The 27,065-nt window shown below is 38.1% G+C and overlaps 1 protein-coding gene across 6 annotated transcripts in view; it reads right to left on the bottom strand.

Moving 5' to 3' along the window:
• Positions 1–6,471: 6,471 nt before the first annotated feature.
• VWC2L (von Willebrand factor C domain containing 2 like) overlaps positions 6,472–27,065 on the bottom strand; it is an 819,803-nt gene continuing 799,209 nt past the window's right edge. For 4 of the 6 annotated variants that reach the window (XM_044075717.1, XM_044075719.1, XM_044075720.1 and 1 more), the window contains exon 4: positions 6,472–7,725. In XM_044075717.1, the coding sequence (XP_043931652.1) occupies positions 7,577–7,725 (149 nt within the window). In that variant the 3' untranslated portion in view covers positions 6,472–7,576. The remainder of the gene's footprint in view (positions 7,726–27,065) is intronic. The other 2 variants (XR_006365375.1, XR_006365376.1) reach the window with 1 other exon arrangement.

Here is a 27,065-nt window from a genome sequence, read left to right as displayed (position 1 = left end):
TGGGAAGTCTGCATGTCCTCCCTGTGGTTGAGTGACATTTAAAGACATGCAGGTAGGTGCGTGCATGAATGAGTGTGCCTTTGTTGAAGGTTGGGTATTGTATTGGTACTGTAAAAATCTACTGCCAATCATAAGGGACTGGAGTTCCACTGTGGCAACCCCTAACTGGGAAAAGCCAAAAGATGTTACTTACTTCTGTTTGTAGTCTTTGTGACTGTGTAGTTCTGTCCTGAGGCTAAGTCATGAATATGACAGTAATGGCATCATTGTTAACAGCCATTCTGCTTTAAACAATAGCCTGCTGTAGTTCACCACAACATGTGATGGTTTCTGGTTTTAACCCTATTAGGAAATACATACTTATTTTAATAATATCCCCATTGATGGGCATATACAATTTAGTACTAAATGCATGATTTATTTACCAACTATGTGCTGTTTGGTGAGGTTGTGTTCTAGCTGATGCTGATGAACTACCTGACGAGGGAACATTTCAATTGCATGTACACAATAACCATTGCATGCATATCTCTCAACTTCGTAGAGCAAGAAATCTGGACAAAGGCTGACATAATGGGGGGATAAACGCCCCAAAATAGGGATATATTTTAAATATTGCTCTTATAAACTTAGACAGTTGATAAAAATAATAACATTTGTCTTAGCATGAATTTTCGGAATAATATGAAGTTGGAAACTCCAATGTATGTTATTATTTAATGACTTTAATCCTCAGGTCATCCCAGTAATTTACCAGGAAACCACAGATTTTATGAGAAACAGGCCAAAAATATAAAATAAAAATCTGGGCATTTTGCGAAAATCTGGACAGTTGAGAGGTGTGATTCCAAGTGCACATGCCATGACATTGCTATTGCTAGTGAAACCTGCCCTACATCTGCACTTGTATGTGAATGTTTTCAGATTTCTGAAATTGCTTGTGTCCACACCAACTCAAATGAATGGTGTACCCTCCTCTCCTGCATTATAGACATTCCTTTGTCAAGAGAATAGGCACCTATCAGGTATTAAAGATTTTAAAGTGAAAGGCCCACCACCAGTGCTGCCATAGCCAATTGCATTCTGCCTAACTATAGTCATTGCAGAGCCCAACATTTCATTAGCTTTTTACTTGCACAATGCCAAGATGCAATTATTTCACCAAATGGCATTTGCCAGCCGCAAAGCAATTGTACACCTTTGCTCCCTCTGCTTCCTTTAACCTTCGTCTTCCATGTTCTAAGTGCATCCAAGAGGGTGTGGATTTCCATGTGGTTAAAATTTCCTGTCCAATGCTTTGCTCCCTTAATAGTTCCCTACACTTCTTTGTGATATCATGTCTTACTCATGTTTTTCAATGGGTAAATGAACTTTAGCAAGTCAAAAAGAAAGGAAGTAGTAATACTCTAATAATTCAGTTTGGCAATGTAGAGTTTCCATTCCATGTTTGCAGTGTGTAAACAATTGTTCACATGGATTGATTTGATAATGTGTACACTGGAATGTAGCCCTTTGAGTGACTGATTGAAGGGTAAGTGAAAGACACTGACAAGTATTATTTGTGTTGCTTTATATCTTAAAATTCAGTATAGTTACCTGCAACTTGGTCCTTACTTTTTCTATTGTCGTATGCTGGAGTCTGCAGTAAACAAGTTAATTAATGTCAAGGTGTGTTACCTAAATAAAATGTTTTTAGTTATGCCAGCACCATGCTCTGCAATACTGTAATACAGTTTCTCTCCTTACCAATAAGTTGGAAACTGATCCTGAAGATTTTACAGTAACATACAGTAGTCACAACCATTGGCTCTCGTTTTGATCCTGACTATATGTATTAAAAAACTATTTGATGCCTCCTCAGTCACTGTGGCTCAGATTCTAGTTCTCTCACTTTTATACTTATCCCTTCATTCTTACTTGAATCTGGCACGTGGGATGTCCTCTCTGAAAGCTCAGGGTCAAGCCCCAAACTGGTGTGAGAAGGAAACCAAAATACTATTTTACCTGTTGCAGTCATCATAGATGCAAAAGTTGGAAGCAGTGGGCATAGGTCCATGGAAAAAATAGATATTTAGATTAAGATGGTAGATGAGCTAACATCCCTAACTGGCATTCCCCAGTCTGATGATCAGTGTATGCACAGGTATCGTGATGTACAGAGGTGAAGGCAGACCAGTGGGCCTATTTAGTGGCACTGGTTAAGGATAGGAGGACAAAGATGTACAGCTAAATATTACATTTCCATTTCTCTTGCAATACTGAAATATGAGGTATATATTGTACAGTTTTATTATAAAAGTATACAGAGCTTTCCAAGAAATGTGTAATTATATGAAGTACATTCTATAGTCTATGTCAGGAACATGGCTACTGCAAAAGCGTACTTTGTTCAGTATATCCCATTAACTTTGAAAATGCTTGCTGACTTCTATTTCATTTTAGTATAGGTTCAAAGACAAATCATGAACTAGGATGGCAAATGCAGTTCAATATGAAACATTTAATATTGTTGTTGCCAGCTGCTATTACTCGTGCTGCATAACCATTATTAACAACTCAATCTGATGAAATTTTAGTCAGAAATACTTATACATGTGTAGAACTAAGAAGGGCCATCACTGTACCTTTCTGTAAGACATGCTGCATGGTTTTGATAATGTACTGGGGATTTCCAGGACTTTTCCCACCTTCTGGTAAAAATACTCTCAGAGGCCCACACAGCTCATGGTGAGGGGGACTCATAAAGACTTACATGTTGTTCATTAATCCCAGTTGCAATGCTTGAGCTCCTGATGAAGCCATATTTTTGCAGCTCTGTCTACTGATGAAAATATTGCAATAACGTAAATATTAGCAATGCAAGCAATGCACAAAATGCACATATTACAATGGGAGCAGTGATTCAGTTCTGATTACCGATAACACTAGATTTTTATTTGTAACCACAGTGATACCTGCAAGACTCTGACCTTCCTGAAATTGACTGACTGCAAAGTAGCCTTAGCAGCAAACTCCTTCGCTAATAACTAGATCAACACCACAGTCTCTCACCCCACCAAAGATATTTGATGTAATAGATGATGTTTACGTGCTGCTGAACTGCAGTACTGTTTGTAACAGTTTGTTTTAGGTTGCAAAGCATTCCTTCTTTTTTCTATTGGCATACATAACATTTCTTTTTGCAGGATGTATACCTTAGTTACTGACTAGGAAGGCAATTAATGTAACTTTCAAATGACCTGTTCTTTAGAAGCTTGCTTACATTTAGGGAGTAACATGTTTCAATTGGTAAAGCATGAATTATGGAGACCAAAAAATGAGGATGGGTTTGCAAACCACAGAATTAACAACTATCTACTTGGCCTACCCACACATGTGGGGAACGTTCATACAAATGTGAGTTGAAAGTGTTAACAGTGGCACTTATTTAAAGTATACTGTGCAGACAGTAATCTCTAGCAACAACCCCTTCTTTTTGACTTATTTCCAAAGCTTCCAGTGAGATTGTAGCCAACCATGCCTGGTACCTGAGAAGGCAAGCAAGATTGGTCCCCCAGTTCCAAAATATGTGAGCAAAAGTATAAAAGAAAAAATCAAATAAAATAAAAAAGTTACATAAAAAGCAAAATGTATATTGTTAATGTTCTATAAATACAGTAAGAAAAAGTTGTCAGGAAATAAAGATGCAATAAAGGTTATGCATGCGACAAATTAAAAATATATGGATTTCAGCACTACCAAGGTGTCACTGAAACCAGCAGAACTGTGTGTACTGCTCTCAGTCATACATTCCAGAAATTCAAATATTCGTCCATGATGAAGGAAATGCACAATCAGAAAGATTTAAACTTTTTCTGTGCAAACAGGCCTCATACTGAACCTGCAGTTATCACTATTTCCTGTTTTAATAATTAATTGCCTGCCATATATCTCATGACTACAACTGTAAAATTCCAGAGGAAAACATTGCTGCTCTCATTTTCTCTGTGAAATAAAGGCATTTGCTATGAAACCTTTATGAGTAATTTTGCTGTGTCCCCCCCGCCCATTTTTTCTTTTTCTTTTTTTTTTTTTTTATGTAGATCCAAGTCAACATCTTCTCAGACAGTGAATGTGCAGGAAAGATCCCCGCCACTTTCTTCCCTTCCAAATACTGCTTCACAGAGTGGGAGTGGTGCCTTCATCCCTGTGGACACCCTGAGGCAAGGCAGCCTGGAAAAGCACCATCCTGAGCTTCGTGGCCTGGTGGAGGCTGCAGTTAGAGGGTGGTGGAGATACAGTGGGGCATCATGAATTTCTTCAGTGGGTGCAAGACTTGCTGTCCCAGTTATGTCTGACCACCCAGCCACAAGAGGCCTCGAAACCCTCACCATCAAGGTCACCCTACCCAGGAACAACGATAAAACTCAAAGAAGGCGTTCACAGCAACTTAGTAACCAAATAGACAGAAATCAGCTTACGCCACCCGCTATGTAGTCTTGGGAACCCAGTAAAAACTTCTCCAATAGTAATAACCAAGGTACTAATAATATTCCACTTCCAACAAACAATAGCGGCAACACTCATAAGTGTAAGCTGATTTCTGTCTATTTGGTTACTACCCAGGAACAACACGGTACAGAAATCTGTGAAGCTGTCCCCACAGGGATGGTACAGGGGAAAAGGTTGTCATCACTATCCTGTTTCTGTCTGTACACAATTTGTATATCCATCTCACCATCCAGTTGTCCACCCAACATAGTATTCCTGTCTGTGTTGTCTGCCTAATATATGTCCTTACTGTTATCCCTTCCCTTACCCTCTCCCCTGTACACTCTGCCAGTCCTACCCAGACTTCACACACACACACACACACACACACACACACACACACACACACACACACACACACACACACACACACACACACACACACACGCATGCACGCACGCACACACACACACACACACACACACGCATGTACGCACGCACACACACACACACACACACACACACACACACACACACACACGCACGCACACACACACACACACACACACACACACACACACACACATATATATATATATATATATATATATATATATATATATATATATATATATATATGCAGTATATGTAAACGTATAAAGATATACATAAATGTATAAATATATAGATAGATAGATATGGATCCCCTTCAGAAGATAGAAAGTTCAAAAGACTGAAAATCAAAATATCTAAAACTCAAAATGCTGAAAATGTAATTTGTCCCTTCTCCATTGTTGTGTGATCTCAGAGCTGGTATATATAATTAGCAAGGGGTGTGGGGGATGAAAGGCGAAGGGGGGCTTGCTCCCACATTAAAAATGTTTTCAATATTTTGAGTTTTAGATATTTTGATTTTCAGTCTTTTGAACTTTTGGTCTTCTGACATAGATAGACCCATATCTAGTAGAATGTTTGTGTTATTTAGATATTCTGATGAAGTTTCTTGAATGAATTGAGTTGAATGTGCTTAATAAAGGAGCTTGGGACCTGTTTCAGGCTTTTAGCCATTACTGTTGTCTGTGTTATTTTTGAACATTAAGTTTTATTTGTTAGTGTCTGGTGGCTTCATATATATATATATATATATATATATATATATATATATGTATAGATACATGTATATATCTATATCTATCTGTATATATATATATATATATATATATATATATATATATGTATGTGTGTGTGTGTGTGTGTGTGTGTGTATATATATATATATATATATATATATGTGTGTGTGTGTGTGTGTGTGTGTGTGTGTGTATTGAAAAAATGGGGCGCTAACCCCCAGAAATATGCATCCTGCCTTCCTTTTGTGTTTTCTTTGTCTGTTCTCTCCTTTTTTTTTGACTGCCCCATCTTCACCCTTTCCTTACATATACAAGACAGAAGAGGTTGTTCCGATAAGGTAACCTTCAGATTGAATTCTGCATTTGTAGATGTTTTAATAAGCTGCTAACCAGTGGTGCTGAACCACAACCATAGGAAGGTCATGGAAAATGTTAGTGCATCTCTGCCTCACAGCTGGCTGATGGAAATATAGGAAAACAGTTATGAATTTACAAACTTGTGCAGCATGTACACAGTACATAGGCCAGTCTCACACGTATTTACTTCCTTCGTATTTCAATGTATACAGATTCAGCTATGTCAGACTGTAGTGGGTATTCCATTGCAGGTGTGAGAACTTGTAAACTTAATGCCACTCATTTGCAGTTTACTTATTTACATACAAGCTTAGTGGCAGTATTTGCACATTCAGCTTTCACATTTCTCAACTCTGGGGCTATGAATACCACCCACATTTTAGTTTTGACACTATTGCCTAATTCTGAGTCACTCCAAAAGGAATACCATCTATTTATAATACTCTGTGAAACACTTATTATGAAATCTATCTGAGCGTTCTGACCCTATTAGCGAAAGAAAGCAATGCACTTCTTTCAAATTACAAGATTCCAGATGAGTTTTATATGTAGAAGTTCAAGGTACTCAAGGGTTAAAAGGTGAAAAAATGAAACAAATTACAAGGTAATATGCTTTTAAATAACACCTGGAAATCATCATTCATAAACACTTAAGGTGATTTTAAGACATCTGTTGATAAAATATATTTTGTTTAAAGAAATTGAAGAATATTTAATTCAGTTTTTCAGAAGCATGATTTAAGTATCAGTGGCAACACATGGACACACAATAAATTTAACACCTTGTTTTTAGACTAACAATCCTCTTAAAGTTAATCTTAGATGTCAGAACAAAATGCGGATCCATACTGCTTGTCCATTCCATCAAAGAGACTTCACTGGATGTTGCTATGGAACACAATGCTATGAAACATTAATCCACAGTGGCTATGAGAATCTTCTTTGCAGCACCTAGCTATAGTCACTTATTTAAATTCTGAGATGATTAAAAGGCAATGGTGTCAAAAAATAACACAGCAACCTTAAATAGGCTATGTGAAAGTGGTTTTGTGCATCTTTAAAATAGTATCTCGGTCTAAAGAAGCTCACATTAGACATATTTTACCATCTCTAACTTAAGCATTGACATTAGTTTATGGGCCAGTTTCACATTATAGTTAGCCAAATGACTGACTGACCTCATAGACGTTTGCAGCCCACACAACTTTCCAACAGTTTTTCAAATCTACTTTAATAACTGTTTATGCATCAGTTCAATGCCAGTGTAAAACTGTTAATTCATATTAGTATAGTTTTGAATTTTACACTTCATAGTGATGGTCAAAGATTTGGTTTAGTCAGATGGTGAGGTGACTACATCCAGGACATTCAGCTAAAATGTTACGTCCTTTCAATGATGTCCATATCACACTATATTTAATTGCAGAGTTCTTGACCATCTGGACATGTTACCGGTTTTGACATTCTTCTTTAACTCAGGCATCGCTCATCTCATTTCACGAAAATAATCTTATCTTTTCCTCCAGTAAAATTGTCTGTTTTTGAAATGTTAAAAAAGTTTTGCTGGTGAGTTCAAAGTGCCTGGGCAGGGTTTGAACCAGTTACTATTTGGATTCATTTCACATTGTTTGTTTGCCATGGCACTCTCGCTTGGAGCATTGAGCAGGTTTCCACCAGTCCCCATTATGACAGTGACAGATGTTGCAGTCGTCCACTTTTACTTCTATACCAGCTGGGATTATTGTAGTCCCTGCAAAGCAGTTTGGACCTAAGGAAGCAAATAAAGAAGAGATAAAAAAAAAAATGTTATTCACAGAATTGCTTTTCTCTTTGTCATTGAAATGTCTGGGTTATACTGTTACTACAATAAACACTTCATGGCAAATTAAAGTGAGATGACTTTCAAACGAAAAGGGCCTTGTTGCCTGTTCAGCCCACAGGATGCTTGTGACAAATCTATAAACCGCAGATGCTGAAAAGCGTGCAACATAATGTAACCTACATTTATTTTTTATAATAACCGCCATTAGGCTATGTTCTGCCTACAATTTGGCATTAAAAGGATGGCTGTCATCCAGTCATGAATAATTATTGTGTACGATACTGGTCTTGGACCAAGGTTCATAAATTCATTAGTCACTGGCATTTGTCAAGAATCCATAGTTCAGTTTAGTTTCCAAATGAAGAACAATGCTGTACAAAAAAATATTTTTTTTTAGATAAAGACTGCTACATTCTGCCTCACATATCTTAAACTAAGGCCCCATTTCTGTTCATCACTGTTTGAAAAGTGTTATGTCTTTCTGGCATTGGAGGAAACAGCATTAAGTTCTTTAACTTGCTAACAATCAAGTGATACCTCCTGGTGTATCTGCAGTTATATCCTACTTGTTCATATTTACTTTAATAATTCCAAAACCATGCTACAAAGCACTAAAATATTGCATCTTAAAGTTTACACAATGGCAAACACAACTGTATTGATATCTGAACTCTGTCTAGTGCAGGAAAAGCTAGATTAATTCTTCATTTAATATTTAGTTATACTGTCATAAATGTGATGTTTTTCTAAATTTCTCAACAACCAAGTAGCACAGACAGAACTTCTTAGCCTCATATGTAAGCTCTGAGATGTATGGAGAAAATGCTGCTGACTGAATGCGGGTAAACTGAGTTTTTGCTGAGACATTGCAAGTTGTTTAAACTTGATAGTTACTGTGACTTATAAAATACAGTTTGATACCTAGAAACTAAAGAATACTGCCACTATGAAAATCGTTTGGGCTGAAGAGTTGGCCATACATACTTCTTTACTAATCCTTATAGTTCCATAGATATGAACATTTGTTTGAAATCTGAGGACATAATTTGATTCTATCAAAAACCTTAGGCTCCACACATTGGAAGCTACAGTGCAAACTTCTGGAGCTCCCCTAGAGGGAATGAATTAATCTATATGTAGTAATTAATAAAAATAAGAGGATCAGATGCAATAGTTAATATGTTTTATTTATGTCCAATGTAAAATGTAAGTGCAGAGGTATTTATTTCACTAAGAGGGTGAATTCCCCAAATGATGGACATCTGTCAGCAACCACCCAAGCCAGTTAGATGACTAAGAAATACATAAAAGACAGTTGTCCATATATGACATTCTCTAACAATACATACTAAATATCTGTGTGTACTCTTTCTGTTGTACCATGTGATATATTCCCTGTAGATAATTTAGAAATGTATCCAGTAACTATCCATCAAACGATGTAATATATTTTTAAACTAGCACATTAGGTTCAGAGGTTCAAAGGTTGTTACTAGGCTAATGACCACTATGGCCCTTGCAAGCCTAGATGCACGCCACAAACCATTTTGTTCCTGAGTATCATTTGTGTTTGTATGGGAGGGGGGCATGTTAATAGGAAGATAACTAGGGATTTGTGTGTGGGGGTGTTAGGTTAATACTTTTCTTATTGACGGTCTCTGTCCATAAGGGACACTGGGGACCAGAAACAAAGGCAAATTTATGATTTCCCATCCAATTCTCAAGGTTTTGTTTGAATAGGATCAGGGATGAACTCTGTTTTAAATGGATACGGAGCTTATTCCTTAGTGTGGGGACACATATCTGAGTATCCAGCTTGTTCAGTTTATGTCAAAAGCATAGTTCAGATCTCTGGATCTAGTGTTTCTGGTGCTGTGTGTTTTGTCCATTTGCAACAAATCCATCAGGGTTGAGTCTGCAGAAGCCCTGTAAGCCAGACAAAGACTGGGTCTCAGCAGACTGTAGGAGAATGAATACAGAGACAAAGCCTATAGGCAATTGCAGTAGGACAGGGTAATCATGCCCTGAAATCTCCTGGTGCAAAACCTTTGTGGGCATTCCATCTGATGCAAGCATTTGGTTAGATATGTACCAAAAGGGACATTGTATTCAATGATAGAACTTATAAGGGCCAAATAGAGTGGTACCATTTCTTCCTTGGACAAGGATGCCATATTTTTACCTATAAGTTGGGTGACATAGAACAATGTTCTTATTATCTTAGCTACATGTTGGTCAAAGGCCAGATTTTTTTTTACATATGTTTTCAGATTCTCTTATTACTGGGTCAACTATTAAGTGCATTTCATTAATGGAGTAATTAAATTGGATTGACAGTTTCTCAAAGATCATTATAATGCATTTTTGGCATTGAGTTTTAAGCCATGGCTTTGACACCAGTCATTTGTCAGTGCTAAATACACTTGCAAAATGTTGATGACTTGGAAGGGATCTGCAATAGCTTCCAATCTGCAGTCATCTGGGAACTTGATGAGCCAGAGTCTTCAAATGTTGTTAACAATGACTTCTGAGAAATTGATGCCAAACAGGAGAGGGCCCAGCAAGCAGCCCTAGGTTACTCCACTGGTGACCAGTCTCCTGGTGGAGGTAGTCTTACCAAACCTGACTTCTTGAGTCCTGTCTGAGAACCAGCCTGGAATCCAGCAAGCTATGTAGGGATTAATGCCTAGCTCAGAGAGGTTGTCAACAATGTCTGAGCTGGGTATTGCATCTAATGCCATAGACATGTCAAGATATGCAGTATGCACTGTTTTGCACTCATCCATTGGCTTAGTGACTTTCTAAAAGAAGTCTACCAGGTTAAGTAGGCACGGCCTTCCCTCAACAGAGCCAAATTAGGATAGGTCCAGTGTCTGTATGTTGTCAATGTCATTGTTTATCATTTCCATGATAATCTCTTCCTTGGGTTTGGTTATTAAGTTTGTTAGACTGATGGGTCCATAGTTCCCAGGGTCAATTGATGGCCTATCCTTCTGGAGGGGAATGATTGTTGTGGTCGTCCATTTACTTTTGATGTAGCCTGTTTTAAGGCTGTATTTGAAGAGTGCCTCATGTTATCCTGATAGGACATGTTTTAGACTGATCAAGAAGCAAACAGATATGTTATTGGGACCCATGGAGGTGGTGGTGTTGGATTTAATGGGTACTGCCAGCACCTGAATCCTGTTAATAGCTTGGTGGAAGTATGCTGGAGAGGATTTCAGGTGGGGGTGAAATTTAAGCTGAATTTATCCACCAGTAGATTAGCTATGGTGCCAATGACCACCACTTCAATGCACTGCTGTGTGTTACCTCTAAGGTTTCGGACATAGCTAAAAATGTCCTTCTAATTGTTCTTAGCCTGGCAGACTATCCTGACCTTGTAGTTAGCCTTAATTAGGCCTCTTTGTTTTTTTGTTTAGTTGTATAAGAAAGCATTTGTCTTTAAGGGAGTTGCTCTTCTTGATTTGTCCATGAGTTTTCTTCTTTTATTTTATACCCTGTTAAGATAAGGATTCCACAATTGGGATTTGTTTTCGCTTTATATCTGATAGGTACAGCAACTTCTATGCAGCCAGTCACATGTTTGTATGAGAGGTCTGTGAGCAATTCTGCATAGGTAGCTATGGAGTTAGGGGGGAAGCATTTTGACAAACTGTCACTTAAATGGATATAGTTTTCCTTTGAATAGCTCCTAACCATTACTGGTTTAGCCGGGCTTTCTGGGTTTATTTTTACTTCAACAAGTACGACAGCTTTGTGATCTGAACCCACTAGTGAGGAAGTGAATGCTCTGCCTTATTGACAAGTACCAGATCCAGTATGTTTGATATATCGGTTGGCATGTGCACTATCTGTTTCAGGGTGTTGGTATTAATAAAGTCCAGGAAGCATTACACCCATGAGACTGAGGCAGTGTTGGACTATTTATTTATTTATTTATTTATTTTATTTGATATTTGTATACTGGGAGAGTCCAAATGAGATACCATCCAATTTTTATCAGAGGTCCGGGGAGAAAATCTCCACATTGACATACTATGGTTGCAGTTAGAGTCATTACAAAGCCTAATACAGAAGAATGACATATTAAATAAGTAAAAGTTCACCCTCAGCAAATGCAGAGTGAACTTATACATATATACTGCAAGTATTTGGAAAGCTATACCAAGCTGAAAAAGAACATTGTCAATAGATAAAGTATTCACAAGTTTCACTTCATAGAGATGATGTTAAACACACTGAGTACACTCTGCAACAGAGATGAACAGATAATATAGCCTTGGAAAAATATATTTGACCTTTGTCTAAAAAATAGATTTTACTAACTCCTTCTCTATGAACATTGTCAAAGTATGAAGGAGGGAGGTATTAGTTCAGCCTGGAGCAGAGCCAGGTTTTATTTTAGGCAGTCATTTAGTAGTAGTTTGAAGTTGGAGAGGTTAGAGGGATAGAATTCCATTTTAAGTGACAAAGTATGAATAGACAGTATAGCCGGAGGATTTGTGGGGTTTATATATGCTGAGAAGATGTTGTTTATTAGATTGAAGTAGTCTATTAGGATGGTAGGAATTGAGAATAGAATTAAAACCAGGGCAGTCATCAACTTTGTGAATAATATTGTGTTTGCAGAGCTGGATCCAGCACTAGGTGACCTAGTCAGTTGACTAGGGCCCACTGGCTTGGAGGGCCCACTGCTCAGGGTTTGCAACAACATTAAATTTGACCAGATAAAAGAAAAAAAAACAAAACTTACATTTCATCTTTAAGGACACACTGTGCATGTGTTGAATGTGGGATTTTTAAATATGGAGAACTGCTGCTAAGCGAGCCAGCCATTCCTTTGGACGAACAAACTACGAGCTTGGAAAAGTATGCGTGTGTACTGTGCCAGTTAGGGATGGCAGGTTGATTAACTTATTCAGTCTCAAACTCTGTACCTTCATTATAGAAGACAAGAGCCTGAGTCCTCTACACCAACTGCCAAACTGTCATCAGAGACAACATTTTTAAGGACTTTTGAGTTTCAGTGCATTTTCAAAGAATGTTGCCTTTCAATGCATTTTTAAAGATTTGTGGAGTTTCAGTGCATTTAGAATGTTGGGTTTCAGTGAATTTTGAAGGAATCCTGCATTAAAGGGCATTTTCAAGGAGTGTTGAGTTTCAGTGCATTTTCAAGGGACATTGATTTCAGTACATTTTCAGTGAGTTCAGTGCATTTTCAAGGAATGCTGAGTTTCAAGGGAAGAGAAGTTCACTATTGCTCATGCTAACTCTGTTTTCAATGTAACCATTTTGTTTAGTAAATGGCTATCATCACTGTTTGTGCTGTAAAATTTGAAAGTAGTGCTAGATGCACAACAGTAGCCTATTTGCCTTTGGTGGAAAGGCTGTGGGTTCTACTCCCATACCACGCTGTTGCAATGTCCTTTAAGGGGAGATGGGTTGTTGCACTCCTGAGTATGTCCTCCTTTGGATGAGATGCATAGTAACTATGAACCTGTTGTCAGTTAGATAGCTATTCCCTGTTGCAATATTACCAGCTTAAATGTTTTTAATGTAACACGTGCAATTTATTCTTCAAAGGCAGCAGACACTGAATTTATACACGAAACAGTGAAATGTAAAGTTCCTTGTCAGCAGCACAGATGTCTACATTCTTCTGAGTAAGGAAGTCTTGAAGGGTGTGGAGTTTTTTGTTTAGGCTCAGAGCATTAGTCAGTAACACCTTAAGGCTGCTTGTAGATTTTTTTCACTATGTTAGTAGTTTTGTCTTTTGGCATTACCTAAAAAGGCTCTAAGGGGATAGATTAAGTTTTAGCCAAAATCTGAAAGCTTAGGGGGGACAGGTGCAGCCCATTCTTGGCAAAGCAATGTGTTTTTTTGACCATGTCCTCTTATGCTAAAAGATTTTGGATTTCCCCTGGAGTGACACCAGAAACTAAGCCACTTATTAAAATCAATAATTTCATGTTTGTACTGTGGCATCATCCTTGGTGAAGGTAGAATGCTGCTGAATGTAAGGCTCAAACCTATTTGTGACGCATATTCCAAGAGATCCATTTTGTTTCTGGTCATTTACACCCACATGGGCTATGATAGAGTCATATTGGTAGCTGGGGCACAGTAACTTGAGTGTGTGCATGATCTTGCAGATCATGACTCCAGATAGGCAACTAACCATTATTTTCTACTTGTCTAACCTGATGAGTGGGATGTCTGTATATCGCACAATGGAGTCCCCGATGACAAGTGTCTTAGATAAAGTATATGCTTGCCTTATGGGCTTTGCTCTTGGGGGACCATTGGCTGTAAATTTACCAGGCAAGATGTCTGGTGTTTATTTTGGTTTGTGCTTTAATGATTGCTGAGGAGCAGTATTGCCATTATGTGGCTTTGGAGGTCTTTGAGATTTGGGAAGATTACTTTTAAGTACCTCATCATAAGTCAATCTGTGTGTGAGGTGAGCAGTGTGTGTGAGGGATGTAGTATGGGTATTCCTGACAACCTCATTTATATGTGAGATTTCTGCCTCCAAGAAAGTTGTTTATTTACATCTGTTGCATACCATGTTATTTTCTTTAATGATTATCTGGTTGTCTGAGAACATGAGACAATTGTTACTTTGCCTAGGCATGCCCAAATCTACCAAGATGACCACAGAGAAATTTGGACATTGCATATCCATGTTATCTAGTCCTGCAATAGGTGAGTTGTTTAAGATTAAGGATTGGGTTTTAACATGGGTCTCCTAGGGTAGTTTCTGTGGTTAAGGACAAGATGTGTTACAGTGCTAGGATAGGGTAGTGCTGTTTGATATGCAAGCTAATTTCTGGGGTTAAGGCAAGATGTTATATAATGTTAGGATATGTTACTGATATTTGATGTACAAGCTAGTCACTCTAAGCTTATTTCTGCACAATGCCCCACTGTTTAAAAGGTTTTGGATCCAATACTAACTTTTTATGGAGATTTCAGTGTCTAGGCATTTGCTACTATATAGGACGCTGCTAACTACTGCTGCTCAGTGGGCAGCTTCCACAAGCTTGCCTAGTTTATAGCCGAGAAAAAAAGCCTGAAAAATCACAACTATGCTCTCTAACCAATAAATAATCATATTTTAATTTCTTAAAGTATTTTCCAACTCAGAGAGACCAGTTAAATACTTTCTGTCATAAGCTGGATGATCCTGGAATTTCTTAATGTAAAAGCACAGCAAAAACAGCTCTTAAGTGCAGATTAAACAACTAGCAAACAACTAAGTCCTTGGCTAATCAGCCCTTCTGCAAGGAGATTAGGTGGCACATAGAACTAGAAAAGCCAACAGAGAAATGACTCTTTTTGCCACAAAATTAAATAAATGCTTTAAAATATGCACAAAAACAGTAGTGACCATTGAGTAAACAATACTACCAAAAGTACCTTCTAAACATATAGAGACATTTTGCATTTATTTGGATAATTATTGCTAAACAACAATATTTAATACAGACCTTTAGCACATGGCATCATTTTATTTGTGGTACATTATTCATACCTCTCCACTGCACAGATTTTCACACAATGGCCAGATTTTTGCCTCATATTTTTGATCTGTTCCTCATAAAGTTGTGGTTTTCTAGTAAATCCTTGTCAGATTATTGAGGGTTGAAGTCAGCAAATAATGATAGAAATTTGAGTTTCAAATACGCTTCAGAAAATTAATGCTAATGCAAAACCTGTTATTCTATCAACTTTCTAAGTTTGTAAGAATAATATTTAAAAGGTGTCTCTACTTTTGGACCTTTGTCCCCCCATTATTTATGGCTTTGTCCAGATTTCTTGCTCTAAGAGGTTAAGAGGTATGTTTCAAATCAAATTAGCCCTTACATTTTGTGAGGGCACATCTTGTAGAGATATACCACTTGTGCACACAGGCATGCAAACACACACACACACACACACATACACACACACACACACACACACACACACACACACACACACACACACACACACACACACACACACACACACACCTATTTACTTATGCAGATATCAGCATCAGTAACATCAGAAGCAAAATGTCCATACACAAAGAATGACACAGCACCACACCTACCCTCAAAGCATAAAAACAAAACAAAACATGTACAACAGAGTTTTGCCTCTCCACATCCCCATGTGCATGGCTGCATCAACTATACCTCACTGCCAGTTAATACAATAACGCCAAGACTGCACATTCCCCGAGGAAGAGACCTATTCCCCAACCCAAGGGATTGTTGATATTGCACACCTGTCAATCATTTATTTTGTTGACCTAAGTCATTTGTGAGTTTTGATCAACTTTTCCACTTATCCACACCCTTGTATACACACACACACACACAAACAAATCAATGCACACACACACACATATATAAATATATGTATATATATATATATATATATATATATATATATATATATATATATATATATATATACACATAGAGAGAGAGAAAGAAAGAAGCAAGGACAAAGAGATAAATTAGCTGGTAAGTATTTAATGAACATTTTCATCTTATTATTGCATGCAATGCCTTCTCATTAACATTTTGTCTTTCTGCTAAGTGCTTTTATCAGTATTACAATGTGGGTTCAAGTTGTTTTTCTCATTTTTTTGCTTGGTTCATGTTGCCTTGTTTAAAGTTTTTTGTTTATTGATCTTTATCATTGTACCTATCCTGTATATTAAAGTAGTTTTCTTTGACTATGCGAATGGCAGTTCAAATTAAATTTTATATATCCATGTCTGATGACACATAACTAAACATATTTTTGTTTATATGGAATAAGCTGAAATTGTGTCCTAGATGTAAGTATTATGGAAACGAGAAACAGTTTTGGGTTAACATTTAAGAAATGGGTGAACTTAAGAAATAGTAAACATATGTAACTAAGAAATTTCAGACTTTTTTCAATACTAATTTTACATTGATTATGTCATCTAGTGATCTGAAATTGTGTCTGGAATCAGTCATATATGAGGTTCTGCTGATTGCATGTTTTTTTATGCTACCCAATTGAAGACTGGTTGCCACAATTAAACAAATATTGTGGTAGGAATTACTGAAAACATGACTACATGACTTAAAAGCTATCTTATAATATGTTCAGCTGTGTTTTTATTTTTCATAAATTTAATAATTGATTTTACATGTGATTAATAGAAACCACTGGTTATGATGCAGAATCACATAGATTAATATCTCACTAATTTCATCGATACATGTTTTAATATGTTAATTTCATTTCTTTCAGAAAATTAATTTGTAAAAAGAAAAAAAAATGTTACATCTGCACAAAGGAGCAGTTTTAATCAAACCCAAATTAAAGGGAAGTCAACACTAATTGTGAATTCTACTGATGGGTGAGGATTGCACAGATGCATTATATAATATTTCTCTTAGTGATTACTGGCAAAAATCGTCTAACTTATCTCACTTTTGCTAGAACTGATATTGTTAAAGAAGGAAATTCTGGTGGAACAATAACCAATGCAGTCCCTATATATGTTTTAAAGTATTGCAGTCACTTACTACAAATCAATTAACTCTTCAGTTTTCAAACAAAACTTGCTTCTACTAAAGCTCTTTTAAAATTTATCACAGACTTGCAAGTACTGGCTATTGCAAACACCATTTGTGCCTTCAAAGTTAATGTTTAAGTGAGAATATATGTCTGCTGTCAGAAGGCAAAGTGTGCAACCTTCAGATAAAAAACTTGTTAAGGCTGAGAACTGAAGATTCTTTGTGATGCAATACCCATTCTACTACCTCATTTTATGGACTTGTAGAATGAAGCTGATTGGAGGGTTGAGCATTCTAAGACTGTGAAGAGGGTTACACATTGGAGAAGATAATATTGTCCAAATGGAATGGTTTTCATATATAGATTAATAGACTAACCAAGCAAACTGTTTTCAGAATCAGTATTTAAATGTACATGGAATGAGGTGTAGGTAAATTAAAATGCTACTACAAATATAGGCAAACCAAAATCAAGTCCAAGTAGTCTACAGCAGATGAATAAAACAATGAATTTTATGACAACATAAAAATACAGATAAGCGCTTTTGCAGTGAGCTTCATCAGATCTAAAATACATTTCTAAATTCCTCATTATAAAACGCAATGACTATTCTGGATAGCCAATCAATTCAAAGTGCATACAGTGACATTAATAGCCATAGTAACTTAGTAAATCAGTTTTAAAGCTACAGACAGTATCTTAAGACAATATGAAAATATATATACTATAAACTAAGTATAAATATTAATAAATAAAAATATATACCATGTGGATTTTATTTCTTTTTAGAGGTCTAGCTCTCAGAGCAGGCTCTATAGATATACTATCATTCAGCCCAGAATGATAATGTGCTCTTAATAAAAAGATCCACTTAAGCTCTGCTTGATGTGTTCTATTTGTAAGGTTTCCCATATTGATGTTCCCATGAATCAATTCTAATACCAAAAATCTAAAAGTATGTTCCATGTCAGTATTAATCATATGTTTTGCTATTGCACTGTAACTCATACCCCTACGTGCACAATAAAGGTAATCACGGATGTGCTCACGTAGGGCGTCTGTTCATCTTGCCTACATAAAATAAGCAGCATTCGTTGCACAATGCTAAATGTACTAAGTCTTTCGAGTTACAGTCAGCTTGTGGTAAATATGAGAACTCCTTGCTATCAATTGGATGTGTAAAAAATCCAGATACATCCATGCAAGTACAAAAGGAACAGCTATTCCATCTTCTCATCCCATAATCAGGTGTAATTCTTCCTAACTGATTAATAGTCTTGGGATAACATAACTTTTGTTTCAGTGACTTTTTATTTTTATAGCCAAACACTGGTCTATCACCAACAAGTCTATGTATGTCCTGGTCTGTACACCATATTGACCAGTGTTTATAAATAATATTTCTAATCTTTTTCTCATCACTGGAATAAGTTAAACCAAAAAGACAGTATTTTTGTTGTCATTGCTGTTCTGATTTGCACCCATATGGTTATCCAGACCGATGAATAAAAATACGGTTTCCCAGTAGTTGTCCTACAAAGTTTAATACTATCATGAATGTTATCAATCTCACTAGCTTGGTAACCTTTAGAAATGAAGTCAGACTTCATTGTCTGAAGTCCCTTCTCAAAATCTTCATTCCTACTATGTAAGCGACTGGTGCGCAGACCTTGACCCATTAGTGTATTTCTAAATATATGTTGTGGGTGCATACTCTTTCGATGTACATAAGTAGGCCTATAACAGTCTTTCCTATATAGATAGGTGTGGAAAGTATAATCTTCACTCATATATAATCTGATATCCAGAAAATTAATGGATGTATTGGAACATGCATAAGAAAACTTAAGAAAAGTGGTACTTGAATTCACCTCATGAACATATTGGTGTAGTTCACTAGTGGTACCTTTTCAATATAGGAAGAGGTCATGGACAAAGCGATGATAAAATAACACGTCTCATGTGTGAGTCTAGTTTATACATGGCCTCCTCTTCCCCATGCCACCATGACCAAATTGACATAGCTATTGGCACAGGAGGTGCCCATTACTGCGCCAGAGGTCTGTAGGTAGTAATGGTCATCAAATGTGAACACATTAAATTCAAGCACCATTTCTAATAATAAACACAAAAAATCTATATGTTTTATATCATATATACCTCTCTTAAGAAGTACCTGCTTAACCATCTGTATTGCTTCAATATTTGGTATACAACTGAAGAGTGAAGTTATGTCTAAAGTAACTAAATAACCTAAACTGCTATCACTTTCCTGACTAGCAAAGTTGTAAAATTCTTGTAAGAAGTGTTTACTATCTGTTAACCCAGAATTACAAGTTGCTAGTTCCGGTTTCAATTTCTTATGGATGCACAAGCCAGTACATTTCTTTGTGCTGGTCCCAAGCCCAGATAAATGGGGAGGGTTGCATCAGGAAGGGCATCCGGCATAAAACTTCACCAAATAATTCATGCGGACACCAGTAAATGTTTACATACTGGATCGGTTGAGGTCCGGGTTAACAACGACCGCCACCAGTACTGTTAACCAACAGGGTACTGGCTACAGTTGACCGAAGGAGGAGAAGAGGCAGAAGGCATGGCCGAAGGCAGGAAGAGAGGAGAAAGGCTAGGACTGTGATAGTGAGGGTCGGAACTTTGAATGTTGGCAGTATGACTGGTATAGTGAGAGAGCTAGCCGATATGATGGACAGAAGAAAGGTTGGTATATTGTGTGTGCAACAGATCAGATGGAAGAGGAGTAAGGCTGGGTGTATCAGAGGTGGGTTCAAATTGTTTTATCATGGTGTGGATGGGAAGAGAAATGGCGTAGGAGTTATCCTGAAGGAACAGCATGCTAAGAGTGTTTTGGAGGTGAAAAGAGTGTCGAATAGAGTGATGTTTATGAAGCTGGAAATTGATGGTGTAATGATGAATGCTGTTAGTGCATATGCTCCACAAGTTGGGTGTGCAATGGATGAGAAAGAAAAATTTTGGAGTGAGTTGGATGAAGTGGTGATGACTGTACCCACGGGTGAGAGAGTGGTGATTGGAGCAGATTTAAATGGGCATGTTGGTGAAGGGAACAGAGGGGTTGAGGAAGTGATGGTTAGGTATGGTGTTAAACAAAGGAATGCAGAAGGTCAGATGGTAGTGGATTTTGTGAAAAGGATGGACATGGCTGTGGTGAATACGTATTTTAACAAGAGGGAGGAGCATAGGGTGACATACAAGAGTGGAGGAAGATGCACACAGGTGGATTATATATTATGTAGAAGGGCCAGTTTGAAGGAGATTAGAGACTGTAAAGTGGTGACTGGGGAAAATGTAGTTAGGCAGCATAGGATGGTGGTTTGTAGGATGACGTTGGTGATGAAGAAGAGGAAGAGGAGTGTGAGGGCAACACCAAGGATCAAATGGTGGAAATTGAAAAAGGGTAATTGTGAGGTGGAGTTCAGAGATGAGTTAAGATAGGCACTGGGTGGCAGTGAAGAGTTACCAAATAGCTGGGTACAGCAGAGCTAGTAAGGGAGACTGCTAGAAAGGTGCTTGGTATGACATCTGGACAGAGGAAGGATGACAAGGAGACATGGTGGTGGAATGAGGAAGTACAGGAGAGTATACAGAGAAAGAGACTGGCAAAGAAGAAGTGGGATTGTCAGAGAGATGAAGAAAGTAGACAGGAGTATAAGGAGATGAGGTGCATGGCAAAGAGAGAGGTGGCGAAGGCTAAGGATAATGAAGGGCGGAGGTGTAGCTATATTTTACAAAACTGAACTACTGGTTACCTTACTAGATACAAAACCACCCTTACAAAACAAGAGTGAAATCTTAATCACCAAACTACAAATTAATACTTATAAATCCATTTATATCATTTGTTGTTATATACCCCCAGGTAACAATATTAATACCCTTGAAAACTTACTGTACTGGCTCTCAAACTCCTTTCCTCAGGAAACTATACTTCTAGATGACTTTAATATCGATTGGAATTCTTGCTTCTCCCAAAAACCCACCTCTCACGTAAACTTCTATGGCTTTATCCAAACCATTACTATCCCCACTCGAATAAACAAAACCAGCTCCAAACAAAGTACCCTAGACTGTATTTTAGTTAATAGCAACCCTATGATTTATACTACAGGCACACTACCTGATAATATCAGTGACCATTTAACCACTTTTATCACCAGACAAAACAGCCCTATCTCCAATAATACTCAAGTTAGAACTACCAGGAACAAAAGCAATTTCAACCAAACTAACTTCCAATTAGAACTCAAAGCTTGTAATTGATCTCCCCTAAAATACTTACCTCTCAACGAAGCAGTCTCATACTTTAACAACAAATTCCTTCAAATCCTCAACCTCCATGCCCCTACTAGATTAATTAAAACCAAAGCAAAGCCTGCTCCTTGGCTAACAAGAGAAACCAAACAAAAAAATGTTACATAGAAATAGAACCTGGGCCAAATGGCGTAGTACTAAAAACCCATCAGACCACCACACCTTTAAACAACTGAGGAATGCAACAAAGAAACTTATATTCCTTAATAAAAAAAATTATTATTGGAATTTGCAACATACCCAACACCAAAACCCCCAGAAATTCTGGTCAAGTATCAATAAACCACTACATCCAGGTAACTCTAAAACACCCACTCCTTCTAACCTCACTCAGAACACGCCTAACCAAATTGCTGATACTTTCAACAAATTTTTCTCAGACACTGTCACCTCTCTTGCTTCAACTATATCTCCACAGTCCACACAAGCACCTTATTCCCTCAACAAAAATCCCCCCTCTTTCAAATTGCAACCAGTTTCAACAGATCTTATCTTTACTCTTCTTACAAAACTCAAACCATGTACCCCTTCAGCTGACCTTCTCCCAGCTGAATACCTACAAATTTCCGCCAAAGTAATTGACCTTCCTGTCTCCATATTAATTCATTGAACCATAACTGAAGGCTTTATTCCAACCCTCTGGAAAGTTTCTCATATCATTCCTCTACATAAGGGCGGTAACTCTTTCGAGTTCTCCAACTTCCATCCCATAGCCTTACTTTCTCCATTAGCTAAAATCTTGGAAAGATGTATACATTGTCAACTACTTGACCATCTTCTCCAAAACAATCTTCTAGCAGACTGCCAAAATGGTTTCAGACCCTATCACAGCACTACTACAGCACTCTTGTCATTCACAGACCATATTAATAAAAATCGGAACAACAACCTGCTGTCCTCAGCGCTATTCTTAGACCTCTCTAAGGCCTTTGATATGGTCAACCATTCCCTCTTACTAAACATCCTCAAATCATTTGCCTTGGACACTCAAGCTATCCAGTGGTTTAATTCCTACTTAGAAAATAGACAACAAGCAGTTCTTTGGGATAATCCCATTTCATCTCTTCTTCCCATCACAACAGGAGTGCCACAAGGCTCAATACTAGGACCTCTCCTCTTTTCTATTTTTATTAACAATCTAAATATGTCACTTCCTCAATCCATATGTATACAATATGCCGATGACTCAATACTGATATGTTCAGCATCCTCCCCAATTAAGCTTCAGACCACTACACAACAAGTCTTCACAGCAGTGGAAAACTGGTTCTTTCAGCATTGCCTCTTACTGAATCCCAAAAAAACTAAATTATTACTTTTTACACCATCACAGAAATCTTCGACCTTTACCTTTGATATAATTTCTAACAATGGCACAATAATATCCCCTGACTCTACTACCAAACTTTTAGGTGTCACAATAGACCATAATCTCAACTTCGATGCCCATATTAACTTAACCATCAAGTCAGTCAATAGAAAACTTGGATCTCTCTGCAGACTCAAACCCTTCCTTACTACCTCAGCCAGAAGGACTATAGCACAAACGGACCTACTCTCTACCCTTCTTTATGCCTCACCTATTTTTACAAACTTATCAAAATCTAATTTCAATAAACTAGCAATATCATATAACAATATTACAAGATTTGCCATAGGAGCCTCTTTTCGAACCCATCATTGCTCAAATCTTAAACAACTAGGCTGGCTAGAATTACAAAATCAAATACGACTACAGCAACTTACCATCACCCACAAAATCTTCTATCAACCTTCTAATACCACAATACTTAGTACCCTTATTTCTCCTTATAAAAATCTATCTTCCTTGAACTCTGCCACAAAGCTACTAGCGGCACCCTATAAATCCAACAATAAAGCTGGGGACTGTTTGTTCTCCAACTGTATTGGACCTATCTGGAACAAGCTTCCAAGTGAACTCACTGCTATTACTTCTTTACCCACTTTCAAGAAGCACCTAAAAACTTTGCTTAACTCTCAATGGCTCTGTCCTTGTACAAACCCTGACTAAACTTTTATTCCCTCTACCATTTTTTCACCCCCTCAAACCTTTTCTAGGTTATTTTAGTATTTTTGTTTGTACCTTCAAGAGGCAGCTAAAAACTGTGCTTAATTCCCAACATCTCTGTCCTGTACCAACCCTGACTAAACTTTCTATTCCCTCAACCTCTTTTCACCCTTAAAAAAAAAAAAAAAAAATTTTTCTTGCATTTTTATTTCAAGTATTGCAAAGTATTTTTCTTGGTAATGCTTATGAATCAGTTTTTTTTTTGTAACACCTTCCTTTTGTATAATATTTCTGATTTGAATGTATAACAACTCTTGATTATATAAACCCATCATTTTGTGGAGCTTTTCTCCCCAGGCCTCTATTGAAAATGGACATATATCCAGCTAGACTAGCCTGGTCAACAAATGTAAAATAAAATAAAATAAAATAATAAAATATGAAGAGTTGTATGAAAGGTTGGACACTAAGGAGGGAGAAAAGGATCTGTACCGATTGACTAGACAGAGGGACCGAGCTAGGAAAGATGTGCAGCAGGTAAAGGTGATAAAGGATAATAAGGGAAACATACTCAATAGTGAGGAGAATGTGTTGAACAGATGGAAGGAGTACTTTGAGGGGCTGATGAATGAAGAGAATGAGAGGGAGAGAAGGTTGGATGATGTGGGGATAGTGAATCATGAAGTACAATGGATTAGCAAGGAGGAAGTAAGGATAGCTATGAAGAGGATGAAGAATGGAAAGGCTGTTGGTCCAGATGACATACCTGTGGAAGCATGGAGGTGTTTAGGTGAAATGGCAGTTGAGTTTTTAACCAAATTGTTTAATGAAATCTTGGAAAGTGAGAGGATGCCTGAGGAATGGGGAAAAAGTGTTTTGGTACCGATTTTTAAGAATAAGGGTGATGTGCAGAGCTGTAGTAACTACAGAGGGATTAAACTGATGAGTCACAGCATGAAATTATGGGAAAGAGTAGTGGAAGCTAGGTTAAGAAGGGACGTGATGATTAGTGATCAGCATTATGGTTTCATTCCGGGAAAGAGCACTACAGATGCGATGTTTGCTCTGAGAGTGTTGATGGAGAAGTACAGAGAAGGTCAGAAGGAGTTGCATTGTATTTTTGTAGACTTAGAGAAAGCATATGACAGGGTGCCTAGAGAGGAGTTGTGGTATTGTATGAGGAAGATGGGAGTGTCAGAGAAGTATGTAAGAGTGGTACAGGATATGTACGAGGGTAGTGTGACAGCAGTGAGGTCTGCGATGGGAGTGACACATGCGTTTAAGGTGGAGGTGGGATTACATCAAGGATCACCTCTGAGCCCTTTCTTATTTGCCATGGTGATGGACAGCTTGACAGACGAGATCAGACAGGAGTCCCCGTGGACTATGATGTTTGCAGATGACATTGTGATCTGTAGTGAGAGTAGGGAACAGGTGGAGTAGACCCTGGAGAGATGGAGATATGCTCTAGACAGAAGAGGAATGAAGGTCAGCAAGACTAAGGCAGAATATATGTGTGTGAATGAGAGGGAGGATAGAGGAATGGTGAGGATGCAAGGAGTAGAGGTGTTGAAGGTGGATGAGTTTAAATACTTGGGATCAACAGTTCAGAGTAATGGTGAGTGTGAAAGAGAGGTGAAGAAGGGAGTACAGGCAGGATGGAGTGGGTGGAGAAGAGTGTCAGGAGTGATTTGTGACAGATGAGTACCAGTAAGAGTGAAAGGGAAGGTTTACAAGAGGATAGTGAGACCAGCTATGTTATATGGGTTGGAGACAGTGGCATTGACAAAAAGGCAGGAGTTAGAGCTGGATGTGGCAGAGTTAAAGATGTTAAGATTTGCACTGGGTGTGACAAGGGTGGACAGGATTAGGAATAATTATATTAGAGGTCAGCCCAGGTTGGAAGGTTTGAAGACAAAGCCAGAGAGGCAAGATTATGTTGGTTTGGACATGTGCTGATGAGGGATGCTGAGCATACTGGGAAAAATATGCTAAGGATGAAGCTACCAGGTAATAGGAAAAGAGGAAGGCTTATGATAAGGTTTATGGATGTGGTGAGAGAGAGACATGCAGGTGGTTGGTGTGACAGAGCAAGATCCAGAGGACAGGAAGAAATGGAAACAGATGATCCGCTGTGGTGACCCCTAACGGGAACAGCTGAAAGAAGATGATGATCAAGGTATATTGAAAGCGGCTCTGTGGCCCACCCTGCTCCTGCCACTATGGGTCAGAAAGGGGGGTTCAAAAGATCTTTGTGGACTTTTGGCAGTTTGGTTTGTCTATATTCATTGTTTGCGTTCCAGTAGTTTACTTTCTTCAGGCATCGTTTGTATATTTTTATTGTTAGAATGCTACTACATTGAACATATTTTGATGAAGATTAAGGACTGAAAAGGTAAATAGGTTCATAGTTTCATAGGCTGGTACTAGGCTATCGGCCCTAGGGCCTATGCAAGCCTAGCCATAACAATTCCCTGGATATTTCTTCCCACAATATTTACTTCTCTGGACCCCTGTCTAGCAGGGCGACTGACATGATACCCGGGGTGAATTTCCTATCTCCCATCCAATCATCAAGGTTCCTTTTGAAGAGGGCCAATGAGGTGCGCTGCTTGACATGTATGGGCAGTCTATTCCAGAGTATGGGGAGTCTCTGCATCAGGAACCTATCCCTCCAGCATGTTTTGTTCATTGTGATGACAAGGTTTAGATCCCTGGAGCATGTGGCTCTGAGGGATTGGGATTTCTTTAAGGGGAGCATGTCCAACAGCTCAGGGTTTGGCATGGCTTTGTATGTTAAGCAGAGATCGCCTTTGAGTAGACGATATGCCACAGAGTATAGCTGGAGTTTTTTTAGACGGTTAGCATATGGCATCTGCTTTAGGCCTGTGATTCTTTTAGTGAGGTATTCCTGTGGCCTTTCCAGCTGTTGCAGATGTCTTGTGAGGTACATACCAAATGGGGCATTATACTCTATAATGGGTTTAATGAGGGATGAGTACAGTGGGACAATGACCTCCTTTTTTCTGAATGAAAAGCCCTTAGTGATGAGGTGTGCCACATAGAAGGATTTCCTGACTGTTGTGGCGATGTGGTTATCAAAAGTGCGACCACTGTCCACCTGTGTCCATAAGTCTCTCATCACACTTTCGATGTTTAGTGTCCTGCCACCTATGTGGTAATTCATGGGTACATGTGTTTTTTCCAAAGGGGATAACTATACATTTCTTGGCATTAAGCTTGAGCCCATGGCTCTGGCACCAGGCATCTGTTTCTGTAAGGCCCTTTTGTAGAATATCCACATCATTTGGGGATTCAATAATGGCTCCCAGTTTGCAGTCATCTGCGAACTTTG

This window comes from Protopterus annectens, chromosome 6.part1 (assembly GCF_019279795.1).
Source record: "Protopterus annectens isolate FY-2018-M chromosome 6.part1, PAN1.0, whole genome shotgun sequence".
Classification (NCBI taxonomy): domain Eukaryota; kingdom Metazoa; phylum Chordata; order Ceratodontiformes; family Protopteridae; genus Protopterus; species Protopterus annectens.
Note: the sequence above shows the minus strand (reverse complement) of the source record. Positions and strands in the feature narration are given on the sequence as shown.